The 14,084-nt window shown below is 47.3% G+C and overlaps 1 protein-coding gene across 4 annotated transcripts in view; it reads left to right on the plus strand.

The window, feature by feature from the left end:
• Positions 1-2,136: 2,136 nt before the first annotated feature.
• The window catches only part of MYH10 (myosin heavy chain 10), a 136,712-nt gene continuing 124,764 nt past the window's right edge, over positions 2,137-14,084 (plus strand). The window contains exons 1-2 of one of the 4 annotated variants that reach the window (XM_057536023.1): positions 2,137-2,514; positions 9,155-9,530. In XM_057536023.1, coding sequence (XP_057392006.1) covers positions 2,456-2,514; positions 9,155-9,530 — 435 coding nt within the window. In that variant the 5' untranslated portion in view covers positions 2,137-2,455. Of the gene's footprint in view, positions 2,515-2,622; positions 2,782-3,449; positions 3,468-3,812; positions 3,966-9,154; positions 9,531-14,084 lie in introns of those variants that run through there. The other 3 variants (XM_057536024.1, XM_057536026.1, XM_057536025.1) reach the window with 3 other exon arrangements.

Genomic DNA, 14,084 nt, shown 5'->3' on the forward strand with positions numbered 1-14,084 from the left:
TCCTGCTTTTGCAGTTGTCCTCCCATCCAGGTAGGGACCTCTAGCAGACAGTTGAAAATGCAGGGCCCAAGGGCTGCAGAGATGCCATGGCTAGAGATGCATTTGGGGACAGTTTCTCTATTTCTGGGGCCACGCCACACAGCTTGCGGGATCTAAGTTACCCGGACCAGGGATCGAACCTGGGCCTCCGCAGTGAAAGCGCCAGAGTCCTAACCACTGGACTGCCAGGGAATTCCTGGGGACAGTCTCTTTATTATTGATTTCTCTTCAGGACTGACATCTTTGTGATGTTGAATTCTGGTGAGCTTCCTGCCCTCCTCTTCTGATGGTCCACTGAGTTTGTTTTAAAATTATGGGAAATCACAGACTTGGTGGCTGATGGGGCTGTTAGTGCGTGAATGCTCTAAGCATTCAGAAATGACTTCAGTGGCTGGCAAAGCTGAGACTCGGGCGTTAGAGATGGAGTGTTTGGTGTTCTCTAAAAAGTTTTGTTTTTGTTTTTGTTTTTGTTTTAATTCAGAAGAGGAATACTGTTCACATGCTATGTACAGTTTAACTTGTACTCCATGTGCAGGCTGCATTAAGAAGGACAGATGGGCTTCCCTGGTGGCGCAGTGGTTGAGAATCTGCCTGCCAATGCAGGGGACACGGGTTCAAGCCCTGGTCTGGGAAGATCCCACATGCCGTGGAGCAGCTGGGCCCGTGAGCCACAATTGCTGAGCCTGTGCGTCTGGAGCATGTGCTCCGCAACGGGAGAGGCCGCGACCGTGAGAGGCCTGCACACCGCGATGAAGAGTGACCCCCGCTTGCCACAACTAGAGAAAGCCCTCGCACAGAAACGAAGACCCAACACAGCCATAAATTAATTAATTAATTAATTTTAAAAAAAAATCAAGAAGCTTCAAGTATAGTGTATCTAAAGAGTTGAAAAGAAAATGCATAGCTGGAATAAATACCACCCTTAGCTTTACTTAGTACATTATGTGAAATCCTGCTGTAAAATATAAGAATGCTCAATAAAAAAAAACAAAGAAAAAAAAAAAGGACAGACTTCATGGAGCCAAGTCACGAGACACCTGGACAAGGGGCAGCTTACTCCAGGAGGCTGGTGGGGGTCGGGGGCAAGATGCACTAGGACAAAGGACAGTACAGGACCTGATTCGGATTTCCCCAGGAGGGACTCTGCACTCAGCTGCCTTGAAATCTCTGAATTGCACCACCCCCTCCTTATCGTTTCCTGCCTTGTTTTGTTTTCTGCTTTATTCACATTTTACCAGACCGGAAGTTTCCTAGGCCTAGCCACTTACATCATAAATAATAAAATGCACCCATATTCCACATGAAATAACTACATCTTGCTGTAAAATTTTTTTGAAAAGATTTGGATAAACTTCAGTTTTTGTAAGAATGAATCATTTTATTCTTGTGACTTAAACTTTATTATATTTATATATAATTAATTAAGGGTCATGTTGCAGTTGACTAGATATTGCAGACGTTTCATTAAATATTGATTAACTTTGATTTTTTGGTTCCCTTTCCTTACTTTGGAGCTTTTTTTTTCTTCTTCTTCTTCTTCAGGTCTCAAACATTTTCTAAGGCCTTTGAAAAGTTAATCGGCCCTGGGGGATAAGACAGCTCTACAGAAACTCCTCAGAGCCCCTCTCAAGTAGGGAGCTCTATTGAATGAATTAATGAATGAACGAACGAATGAAGAAGGTTAAGTCCTTTTCCCAAGTCTTCTCTCCAAGGGGGGTTCGCTTCTCAATCTTCTGGAATCTCAGCCCAGCCAGGAGTCTGGGTAGGGAGGCGTCTCCCCTTTCAAACATCAAAACCGCAGCAGCGGAGGAAGCTGTCCGGCGGCCGCCGCTCAGCGGGCCTGGGCAGCGTCAGCCCGAAGCCGGGGGTCGCGACAGTGGCGGGAGCGCGGACCGCCGACTGAAGCCGGGGTCCCAGCTGCAGGGCCGGAGCGCATGGGCAGAGCAGCAGCCCGAGAGTTGCCTCCCCTCCCCCACTGCAGGTGAGCCGCCGAGCCGCGGCCCCCACCCCCCCAGCTGCCCCGGGAGTGACGTAAGGCCTCTGGACCGCGCTCCGGCCCCGCCCCTGCAGGCAGCGCCCGCGGCCCGAGGCCCGCGACTCCGCGGTGGAAGCCGGTCCCCCTGCGGGACACGCCGGCTGCGACAGGCAGAGGAGGCGGCGAGGCACTTGACTGGGCTGCCCCTGCAGCCCGACACCAGGGCCAGGCGCGTCCAGGCGGAGCTCGGGGTTCCGGCCGTGGCACACCCGGCCCGCGGTCCGCACGGCCGAGGCCGCTGCGGGGTCCGTACCCTCTGCCCCGCGGAATCGCGGATCGCCCAGCCAGCCGCAGCTGTCCATCTCCGCCCGAGCCAGCCAATCGCCCGCGACTGCCCCGGCCGCACCTCCCGGAATCTCTGACGGGCGTGCGGCTCAGCCTATGAGATGGGGGCCTCGGCGGCCTGGGCTGGGAGCGGGAGCCAATGAGCATCATTTCAGGTGGGTGGAGGGAGCGGACCTCGGGAAGGTAGCTTCTTTCGGGTTGCTAACGTTTTCCCTTGGAGATGGGCGCGCAAACGGACCAGTGGGTCTGGGGGCGGTGGTGACGGGCGTGGAGCTGGCCCAATGAGGGTGGGAGGGGGTGGGGCAGCCCGGAGTAGCAGTGCTAAAGGAGCCCGGCGGAGGCAGCGGTGGGTTTTGGACTGAGGCGCCGGATCTGTGGTCGCGGCTGGGGACGTGCGCCGGCGCCACCATCTTCGGCTGAAGGTGAGAGGTGCGGCTTCCCGGGTCCGAGTGCGGCGGCCGGGGACCGGGGGACGGTTTGTGGGAGAGGAAAGGATCCCCGGCTGGGGCCCCGGGCGGCTCTGTAGGGTAGGAACGGAGCCGAAGCGGGAACTGGGGAAGACAGAAGGGGTTCCGGGCGGAGGATTTGTGTTGCAGGGGCCGTAGATTCGTGCAAGGAAGGACCTTGGGGGTGGGTAACGGGACCCCGGTGGGTGGAGAGACCCCTGGAGAGGCGGGGAATGAGGTCCTTGAGAGTGAGACCCCTGCAGGGATTAGGGCCTGGGTGTGCGGGAGGACGACCCCTGGGGGGCTGGGGATGGAGATCTGCGGGTGGGCATGTGCTGATCTGGTACTAGGCGTGCGGGGTCCGTGGGGCGCGGGGTTGGGGGGGCCTCGTGCCCTGGTGGGTGTCCCCGGGGGTCCCGCGAGCCTGTGCTTGCCTCCCGGGAGGGGAGGGAGTCCTGGGGCGGGCTGGAAAGCGCCATCCGGGTTGGGGGTGGGGGAGCGCTGGACGGGAAGGGCCACTGGGTGGGTTAGGCCGGGTCCGGCATCCTGAGTGCGGTGAGGGGTTCGCCGAGGGCTCGGAAGGCGGGAGGCGCGCCGGGACCTGCGGGGTGAAGGGACCGGAGGGCAGGGCTGCGCACGGCCCGGGAGGCGCGCGGCGGCGGGTGAGGGTCTCAGCAGCCGGCCGCCGGCTTGGGGAGGGTCGGGCTCCGCTGGTCCCGGGGGAGCTGGGCGGGAGAGCGGGGGGGCGTCTTCCCAGGCGCTCTGGGGACGGCGGGGGCCGGGGGTGGACGCCTGACCAGGCCCGGGCGGTTTGGGGGGGCGAGGCGGGAAATGTGGCGGGGGCGCGCTGCAGCAGGGCGGCGTGGGGGGGAGGGTCAACCCTCGCCTCGGGATCCCTTTATTGTGTAAGTGATCTGGGCATGGCTCGGCGCGGAGTCTCTTCCTGGCCTTCTGCAGTGGGGGTCGCACCCTGATCCCATAAAATCGGCCTGGAATGGGGTCGGAGGGAAGTTGAAGGCGCGGAGTCCCGGTGTCCGCGGGGGCTTTGTGGGCCTGCGGTGGGCGGATGCGGCCCGGGGACCGGTGAGGCCCCCAGCCTGGCCCGCCTGGGAACTAGGGCCTTGGGAAGGAGGTTGGCGACTCTGGTCTGAGCTCGGCTGGTGAGTTTTGGGTAACGTGGCCTCTGCCTATGACCGTTATCTCTGTTCCTTGGGGCCTCTGCAGTTCCCTTCGAGATCACTGCGGTGGATGGAAGGGGGTGGGGTGGGGTGGGGTAGGGGAAAGCAGGCAGGGTAGATCCCGACTGCAAATGAAACAAAGACTGCTGTTTTCGCTGAATAATATAATACCAAATATAATACTTCGGCTTTACTGAGATTTTTGTGTTTTAACGTTGAAGCTGAGGATTCTTTGAGTCAGGTTTAATTATTCTTGATAGTATCTCACTCTGGAAAACTTTAATGTATTTATTGTTTCATTTCCTTCATCAATCCATCTTTATTAATTATTCTTTCAGTTCCATGCTTTTGATGTTTAAGTATGCCCTGTCTGTCACGGACTCTGGAAAAGTGGCCATTTTATGCAGCTCCTTACTTCTGCATCTTAAATTCAGTTCTTCCTCGTCCTTATCTGGAGAAAGCATATGGTGTAATTGTGTGATATAGCATTAGCTTTTGCTGCAAAGGGATGTGACCCGAGAGGTTGGCTTTTCATTTGGGCTCCTTAGGGTAATCATTTCAATGAAGACAGGCTGGATGGAAGGTGAGATGGAGGAAATTTTTAAGGGCACGTTGTATGGTGAAAGACTATAGGCTTCAGCGGATGATGTACTTACTTGTCATATAGGAAGAATAAAAATTCCTGGTGTCGTCTCCACGTTTCAGAAACATTTAACACGGTGTAAAGATATTCACAGAGGTGGCTTGGGCCATGAATAGCGATAGTGTCCTTTTGCACTTAGTTTGTATTTCTGCTCATTTGGTTAAACAGAATTCTGATAAATGAACAGACTTGCAGGGCTCTGTAATGTAAGTGACCTCTGTGGTAGCGTTACACAAATTGCGACAATTCTGTTTTAGCTTATCCATCTTAGAGAGATGCGCTATCATATGGATCCCTTAGCCATCATTTTTGTTTGGCTTTTTGTATGCAAGATATTCATAAAACTGTTTTCCTGTGCCTGTACCTATAGTAGGTGCTGGGAGGCAGTCGAGAAGTTTCCTGGGTGATATTTCATTGAGAGTCTAAAATGGTCTTGGAGATGGAGCGCAGGGGTGTGTGTGTCTAAAAGCAAATGAAGGGGATGGGGCTTTGGCTCTGTAGGGAGCTAATTTGTGCACAGATAAATGATTCAACTGTAATTAGGCAGTTATTTCGGTTGACACCAAGAACCTTAAGATTCTGTCTGTTGCAAAGATGTTCCTATTTATTCCTTTTTTCCCCCAATATAGGCATTTTTTTAATATAAAATACAAAGCCTCTGCTAGATTGTGCTAGTGCGTTCATTGGCTGAGCCTGTATTCTTTTTTTTTTTTTTTTCTGGCGGCTTGTGGGATCTTAGTTCCCAGACCAGGGATCGAACCCCGGCCCCCGGCAGTGGAAGCGCAGAGTCCTGACCACTGGACCGCCAGGGAATTCCCTGAGCCTGTACTCTTGAAGCCATGATCGATAATTGATCGAGAGGCAGTATGTAGTGTACTACATGCCCTTCAAAGTTTTCTCCTTCTCCCCTTCCATCCTTGTAGCATGTGCTCTGGAGCTGAACTGAGTTTACTCCCAGCTCTGCTCCTCGTTAGCTCTGTGACCTCCAGCCAGTTATTGGCTTTCTCTGAATCTTGGGTTCCTCATCTGTAAAATGGAGATATTAATAGTACCTACCACGTAGGGCTGTTGTGAGGATTAAGAGTTAATACATACATAAACTGCTTAGAATAGTGCCTGGCCGTGATTAGTGGTATATAACAACAGTATCTGCTGTTTTCCAAATTCTAGTAGTATCCTTTCCGAAAGGCAAAGCATTTGGGAGAGGTTTCCCTATTAAATACCAGCATTATCAAGATTAGGTACCAAATGTACGATGGAATGAAAAAAATACAACATATTTGGCAACCACAAGTGAAGAGTTAAGATGAACAAAACATCTTCACTGGCCTCAGGGACTCTGTCAACTAAACAAGGATTTGAGCACCTACTACCTGAGTCCTCTGGTACAAAGGCGAGGGAGGGAAGAAGAATACCAGGAGAGCAGTACAAAATGTTAGGAGAAGGAGAAGGATTAAATTGCCAGGTTGACCTGAAGAGAACTTCTGAAAGGGTGGCGTTGGGTTAGGATCTGAAGGAATGGTTAGCCTTTGGTGGTGGAGGAGAAGCTGAAACTTACAGTGAGGGTTGGGACCATTCATGTAGTATTGATCAATAGGTATACAGAGGCCCTCCCGTGGACCAGGGGGTAAGCTCACCGTATGGCAAAGACAGGAAACCATCCTCATAGTGTTTAGTTAGTTGTAGAAAACTCTGGAAAAGTACAAATTAAAAGTAGTTTGTGATCCCACTACCCAGTGAAGACCCAATGACTATTTGTTTCTTTTAAAACAAAAAGAAAAAAAAGTGTATGTAATTTCCCCCCCCCCACACACAAAATCGGAAGCATATTGTAATCACACTATTGTGATCTATTGTGGTCTTTTTTCCCTTATATGAAATTATAGGTGGTTCCCCACCTAGAAAAAGTACATACTGATAAATTTAAAATGTGTTGATTTGATCGAATAATTTTTAAATCCATGATTTACTTTAAAAAAAAGAAAAAAGACCTGCCCTAGAAATGATCTGTTAAGTTACTGTGATTTATAGTCATTTGCTAAATCTAAGCATATAATTACATGTCCAGTGTAAAAGTAAAGAAATGTGTGCTTACATACAGGCAGCAAGGCAGCTTCTGAAGTGTTGTATGGGGTATACAGTTTATACCTAATAAGAATAAGAGTAACTTGTTATCGTATTTTGTTCTAGTTGGATATTTTCTCTTTTAAGAGACTGTCCTTCCTAAGGCAGAGTGTGTGTCCTATTGTCTGTATCCACAGTCATCCAGGATGATTCCCATTTCAGAGCCATCCTCTTCCTAGCAGTGGGTAGTGAGTGTACAGGTTGGGAAGACAGAAAACTTGTTAATAATCTTATTAGTGCAGTCCAGAGAGGTGATGGGTTTTTGAAACCGTTCTTCAGAATGTACATGTGTGCATGAATATTTTCTCTATTGCCCTCTCCCACATGGATGCCTAAGAAGGCAACTGCAAGTATAGTTAGAGAGCATATTAGCAATTCTATCGGTAGAAGTCTTAATGTTACATGTTTTGTGATTTTTTTGTTTGGTTGTTTTATTCTGTTTTGTGATTTTTGTTTTATCCAAGTGTATACTCCTTAAAACGTTAGCATATCCTTTAAATCAGGTTATGAATTAGTCTAAAACATTGGTTTTCAACCTTTTTTTCTACTCCAACATACCTGGTAGTAACAGTGGTTCACCATGGCAACCAGAGAACTGTGGAGGAATGGTTCTTAAAGTGTGGTCCAGCATTATCAGCAGCATCTGGGAGTTTTTGTTAGAAATGCAAATTATCAGGCCCTCCACCCCAGACCTACTGAATCAGAAATTCTGGGAATAGGGCCCAACTATCTGTATTTTAATAAGCCCTTTAGTTGTTGCTGATGCCCTTGCCAAAGTTTGAGAACCATGCTCCAGGGCATGAATGTTTGTAATCCTTTACATTGTAACAACCAGTTTCTGAAGAATCTTAGCTATTTGATTCTAGTACCTTCTTACTGGGACTGAAAGGGCTAGTATCTTGTACCCACTATCAGTGTTTAATCTTTTAGGACAAAGATAAATAGATCCCTTTAAGAATCTGAAGAAAGTTATACGTGTTCTCCTCAGAAAAGCACAGATATACAAAAAAGTTGTACAGCGTTTTTAGACCATTTCAGTGATTTCATGGAGCTTGAACTTTGTCTACAGACTCGAGGTTAAGAACTTCTTAACAACTTTGGATGACTTTATGATTTCCCTTGCAGCCTTCCATTCTCTCGCCTACCAAGAATCCCCATCATTTTGGGGAGAGGGAAAAGTTGGGAGGGTTTGATGGTTACTCACTTGCCTTCTTGCATTGATTTGGTTGAGATGTGTAATAACCTGGAATTTGGAGTAATAACATTAGTATTTAATGATGGTGTTGGATTCCAGAAAGGTACTGTCAGGCAGGAATGATGAGTCACATCAGAAAGGTGAGTGAGAATGTAAAATCCTGTCCTTTGATCCAAAAAGTCAATCCCACAAATGTAAGAGAAGTAGCTTCAAGGACCATGAGTGGAGCTTTCGCTGACAGCTCCTTGTGAACCAACCGTAAATGAGTGCTCAATAAACCACTTAGGTCTTGAGATACTGTTCGTTGTAAAAGTCACAGAAGCAGTGCTTTCCGCAGTGTGGCCTGAGGCTGTGAACAGTTCCTTTTCTTCTGTACTGGTCAGACTGTGTCTGGAATATTCTGTTTGCTTCCAGTCTCCACACTCGAAAGGGGCATGGAGTCTGGGTTGAGGCGAGAGGCCAGAGTGGAGGAGTGAGTTCTGATGAAGGACGGGGATGCAGGAGAGGAACCGGCGGGGAGCAGCTGCGGGCCTGGGAGTGGAGACCTGAACAGCCCCCATCACATACCTGAAAGGCTGGGTGTGATGCCAACTTACGCTCATCCCCTGTGGTCTCGTGATCACCCTGAGGCCACATGGGCCATAGCGAAGCTGCAGGGGGCTGGCTTGGGGTAATTGTAAGGAAGAACGTTGAGTCTGTTGTCTGAAGGTAGGATGGGAGGCACATTCTGGACCTGAGGGTTGGTCTGCTGGCAGCCACCGTGCGTTTCTGCAGCCATCCATACATCCTGGTGGTCCAGCAGCACTCCATGGGCCTTTTGCCGTGAAACATTGTTTTCTTTTTCTTCCTTTTCCTTTCCCTTCTTAAGTCCCTGTTTAATTTGTGGTGAGGGTGAAATAGGAGATGGAGAGGGAAAAAGGGGTGAAACTGGAACTTTGCTTTTCCCTCCTGCTTGTTTTCCAGCCGTCAGTGACAGGCTACATCTTGAGTGGTCCTCAGACGACCAGAGTCATCATTTGTGGTCACCCCTGAAATTTACCTTGGAAACCCAGTTAGTACGGCCATGGAGAGGGCTACCCCAGCTCCTTCACTCAAAGTTCACGCTTTCTGTTTACCAAAGCGTTTGTTTTAAGTTTCTTAGAAGAGTAAAATTTGTGAACCATAGTATATGTTGAAATATCTGACTTTGTCCTCCTCCTCTTCTCACAGAGGCGATCGCTCTTGGATCCTCCTGTTCACAATGGCACAGAGAACTGGACTTGAAGATCCAGAGAGGTATCTCTTTGTGGACAGGGCAGTCATCTACAACCCTGCCACTCAGGCTGATTGGACGGCTAAAAAGCTAGTGTGGATTCCATCAGAACGCCATGGTTTCGAGGCAGCTAGTATCAAAGAAGAGCGGGGAGATGAAGTTATGGTGGAGTTGGCGGAGAATGGAAAGAAAGCAATGGTCAACAAAGATGATATTCAGAAGATGAACCCACCTAAGTTTTCCAAGGTGGAGGATATGGCAGAATTGACGTGCTTAAATGAAGCTTCTGTTTTGCATAATCTGAAGGATCGTTACTATTCAGGACTCATCTATGTAAGTATGCCCTCTAAATAATCATGTGAAGTGGTGACTGGGAATTAATGGAAATTATACATACTGTCCTAATCAATGTGGAATACTCACATAATCTCTGTTTCACATGTCTATTTCTATTAAAGGTAGAAAGATTGTCCCTTGCTTACCCAAGTCTTGCTTTGCTTTAAATCTTAACACATAATTTTAAATAATCCAATCTGCAATTAAATATACTAAAATGGTATTTGAGACTTGTGTAGTGGTGCTCTGGAGCCTAATAAGATGGGGGAGAGCGTGTGGCAGAAAGATAAGGGAACTTAATATGGTAATAAGAGTTGCATTAGTGGTAGGATACAGACGGCAGATTGGTAGGAAATCCAGTGTATATCCAGGGGGTATAAAGTGGCGGGGCTGCAAGCTTAGAGGTTTCAGTGAGAAGCAAGACCAAGGTCATTGGGTACAGGGAAGTGGGAAAGCTGAATGCTGAGGTTTTTAAGAGGAAACCGTTCAGGGTGAGATTGAGGCTGGGGTTGTCCTGTGGTTAGCAGTTGACACATATGTCACAGTCACTGATGGTGTTGTGACCATATAGAAGTTCCCGAAAGTAATAAGGGATCGGGTTGAGAGGAAAATGCAAGCCAGATACTGAAAGAATCTCGAATGCCAAAAGAGGCTTGAAGGGATGGTAGACACGGGTGGCAATGATTTAAAGAAGGCAGGGTAATTAGCAGCAACATGGATGGACCTAGAGATTATCATACTGAGTGAAGTAGGTCAGAAAGAGAAAGACAAATACCATATGATATCACTTATATGTGGAATCCTAAATATGACACAAATGAATTTATCTACAAAACAGAAACAGACTCCCATACACAGAGAACAGACTTGTGGTTGCCAAGGGAAGTGGGGGGGAGGGATGGATTGGGAGTATGGGATTAGTAGGTGCAAACTATTATATATAAAATGGATAAACAACAGGGTGCTACTGTATAGCACAGGGAACTATATTCAATGTCCTGTGATAAACCGTAATGAAAAAGAATGTGTGTGTGTGTGTGTGTGTGTGTGTGTGTGTGTGTATATAACTGAATCACTTTGCTATACAGTAGAAATTAACACAACATTGTAAATCAACTATACTTCAATAAAATAAATTTTAAAAAATAAAGAAGGCAGGGTAGATAGAACGTAGATTTAGAATGAAGAGAAGTAGAGGGAAAGGTTGACACTGTAATGGTCTGAATTTGGAAAAGAGAAGTTGAATTTTATGCAAAGAGTGTGGTACTAACGTCCATGTATAATTCAGAACTTCAGCAAAGCAGAAGTCGTCTTCCCATAGAATTAGTTTATTTAGTGGATGTTTACTGAGCACCTGGTGTGTTCTAGGTGCTGGAGAGAGTGTGGTGAACAGGCCAGGCCAAATCCCTGCCTTTGTGGTACATCCTGTATGGAAATAAAACAGGATCATGGGATGGCTTTCCCCAGCGGGTCAGGGAAGGGCTCTTTGAGAAGGTAGCATCTGAGCTGGAATCTGCCTGATAGCAGGGAGCTAGCCATGGGAACATCTGAGAATGAGTAGTTCATTCATGACCTTTGCCAGAGTAGTCTGAATCAAGCCTGGTGGTCTCTTTTATTTTATGTTTTCTCTATGAGTTAGGATGCAAAGTAAGGGTAAGAGGCACCAGGGTCGGGAAGGTGGCTTGAGGAGAATGTGTAAGGTTTGGAAAGGGGAGGAAGCCAAGGATAAGAAAACAATTGGAGAGCAGCATTGGGAATCCAGCTGAGACTGAATAACAGAATGTGTAAGGTGGCCACATTTTTGTCTGGAGAGAAAGGAGTGGAGAGAGGGAGTGAGAAAACTGGGAAATTAAGAGATTGTGGTCAGATCATTATGTTGACATCTGAGATTTGAGAGGTGGATCAATTTTGGATGATACCTGGTGCGGTGAATTGCGAAGGGCTGGAAATGCAGGGACGTAACCAAAAAGCTGTGGAGTGCTGCGCTGTGGAAAAGAGCCTGTCTGCCCCCTGACCCCACCCTGCCCTCGAGGTCTGCTGCAGGGAGGAGAGAGGAGGGAAAGAGAAAGGGGAAGGAAGTTGTGGGTAAAAGGGAAGGAGGAGGGCAAAAGACAATTTAGTTTATTTGTAGCCAATCCTCATGATAATTCTAAGACTTTGCAAGTATCTTTTATTGAGTTTGTTTGATTTTTTTCCGGCTTAATTCAGGGACAACAGGAGTGAATTTCTGGGTTTCTTTTCAAAGCATGGCCCCCTGGGCTTTACAGAAGGAGAATCTGAGTTTTTTCTTTTTCTTTTTTTAAAAATTTATTTATTTTAGGCTGCGTTGGGTCTTCGTTGTTGCGCGCAGGCTTTCTCTAGTTGCAAAGAGCGGGGGCTACTCTTCATTGCAGTGCGCGGGCCTCTCATTGCAGTGGCTTCTCTCGTTGCAGAGCACGGGCTCTAGGCATATGGCCTTCAGTAGCTGCAGCACGCGGGCTCAGTAGTTGTGGCTCGCAGGCTCTAGAGCGCAGGCTCAGTAGTCGTAACGCATGGGCTTAGTTGCTCCGCAGCATGTGGGATCTTTCTGGACCAGGGCTTGAACCTGTGTCCCCTGCATTGACAGGCGGATTCTTAACCACTGCACCACCAGGGAAGTCCCTGAGTTTTGTCTTGAAGTACTAAGGTCACAGCAGAGGTGAGGGTTTGGGAGGATCATGCCTTCAATTAGTGGGGTGGAGAAAGGGTTCCTATGGAAGATTCACGTTGGAGCGCTTGACTCTAAAGAAACCTACTAAGAGAATGGGGCTGTGGGCGGCCGTGGCTGCTGAACATTGAGTGAAAGGTGTAGTATTGGGCTTTTGAATTTACCCAGCACTTGAAATTGATCAATTGAGGTACCATGGTATAGACACTATAATAACTTGGATAGGACCTTTGGGACATTTTTTTTTTTTTTTAATAAATCTGTTTTTATTTATTTATTTTTGGCTGTGTTGGGTCTTTGTTGCTGCACATGGGCTTTCTCTAGTTGCGGCGAGCGGGGGCTACTCTTCGTCGCGGTGCACCGGCTTCTCATTGTGGTGGCTTGTCTTGTTGTGGCTCACGGGCTCTACAGTGCAGGCTCAGTAGTTGTGGCTCACAGGCTCCAGAGCGCAGGCTCAGTAATCGTGGCTCACGGGCCCAGTTGCTCCACAGCATGTGGGATCTTCCCGGACCAGGGCTCAAACCTGTGTCCCCTGCATTGGCAGGCAGATTCTTAACCACTGCGCCACCAGGGAAGTCCATTGGGACATATTTCTATAGATAAGACATAACATATGTTCATTTAGGTAAGTTACTAGCAGGTTTGGTTATGTTATTTCCTTATATTTTCTTTGGATTTAATCTCCCCAACTTCCATCTTCTCAGGTCATTAATTTTCATCTTCTTTCTTAATAAAACTACTTAAAAACTGCAGATGTCTTCTCTACTACGTTTTAGCTTACTTCACACGTTTTGACATGTAGTATTTTTAGTGTTCAGTTCTAAATATTTTCTAACTTCTATTATTTCTTATTTAACCTATGAACCATTTAAAAGTATACTTTTAAAATTCCTAAATGTTGTTTTTTAAGTTATCTTTGTGTTATTGATTTTTAAATTAATTGCATTAATATAGTCCATATAATAACACTCCCTGTTTTTGTGAGACTTGCTTCGTGTAGCATATCGTCAGTTTTTATGAGTGTTCTGTATGTTTGTTAAGAATGTGTTTTCTGTTATTGTTGGGTGTGGAGTTCTATATGTGGCCATTAGACTAAGTTTTTTAATTGTCTTTAAACTTTACTAATTTTTGTCTTCTTGGTCTGTTGATTATTGAGAAGTGTCTTAAAATCTCCCAGTGTGTTTTCTCAAACTAAGTATGCATTCCTTAAAAATATAGTTTAGTTTTGCCTGTTGATGAATTTTTATATGAATGCATCTCTTTTTTTTTTTTTTTTTTTAAATTTATTTGTTTATTTATTTTTGGCTGTGCTGGGTCTTCGTTTCTGCGCGAGGGCTTTCTCTAGTTGTGGCAAGCGGGGGCCACTCTTCATTGCGGTGCGCAGGCCCCTCACCGTCGTGGCCTCTCCCATTGCGGAGCACAGGCTCCAGACGCGCAGGCTCAGTAATTGTGGCACACGGGCCCAGTTGCTCCGCGGCACGTGGGATCCTCCCAGACCAGGGCTCGAACCTGTGTGCCCTGCATTGGCAGGCAGATGCTCAACCACTGCGCCACCAGGGAAGCCCTGCATCTCTTAATACATACCTTTTTGTGTCAGTATTTTTGCTCAGCATTACAATTTTAAGATTCACCCATATTACTTTGTGCTGATGTAATTCAGTTGTTCTCAGAGGGTGCTGTACAGACTCCTAGGGTTTCTTTAAGACCCTTTCATGGGATCCTTGAGGTCAAAACTATTTTCATGATTATCGAAGACTTTATTTGCCCTTTTATTGTTGACATTGGTACTGATGGTGTAAAAGCAATGGTGAGGAGAACTGCTGACACCTTATCGTGGGTAAAAGCAGTGACCCCAAACTGTACTG

Source organism: Balaenoptera acutorostrata, chromosome 20 (genome assembly GCF_949987535.1).
Source record: "Balaenoptera acutorostrata chromosome 20, mBalAcu1.1, whole genome shotgun sequence".
NCBI lineage: Eukaryota > Metazoa > Chordata > Mammalia > Artiodactyla > Balaenopteridae > Balaenoptera > Balaenoptera acutorostrata.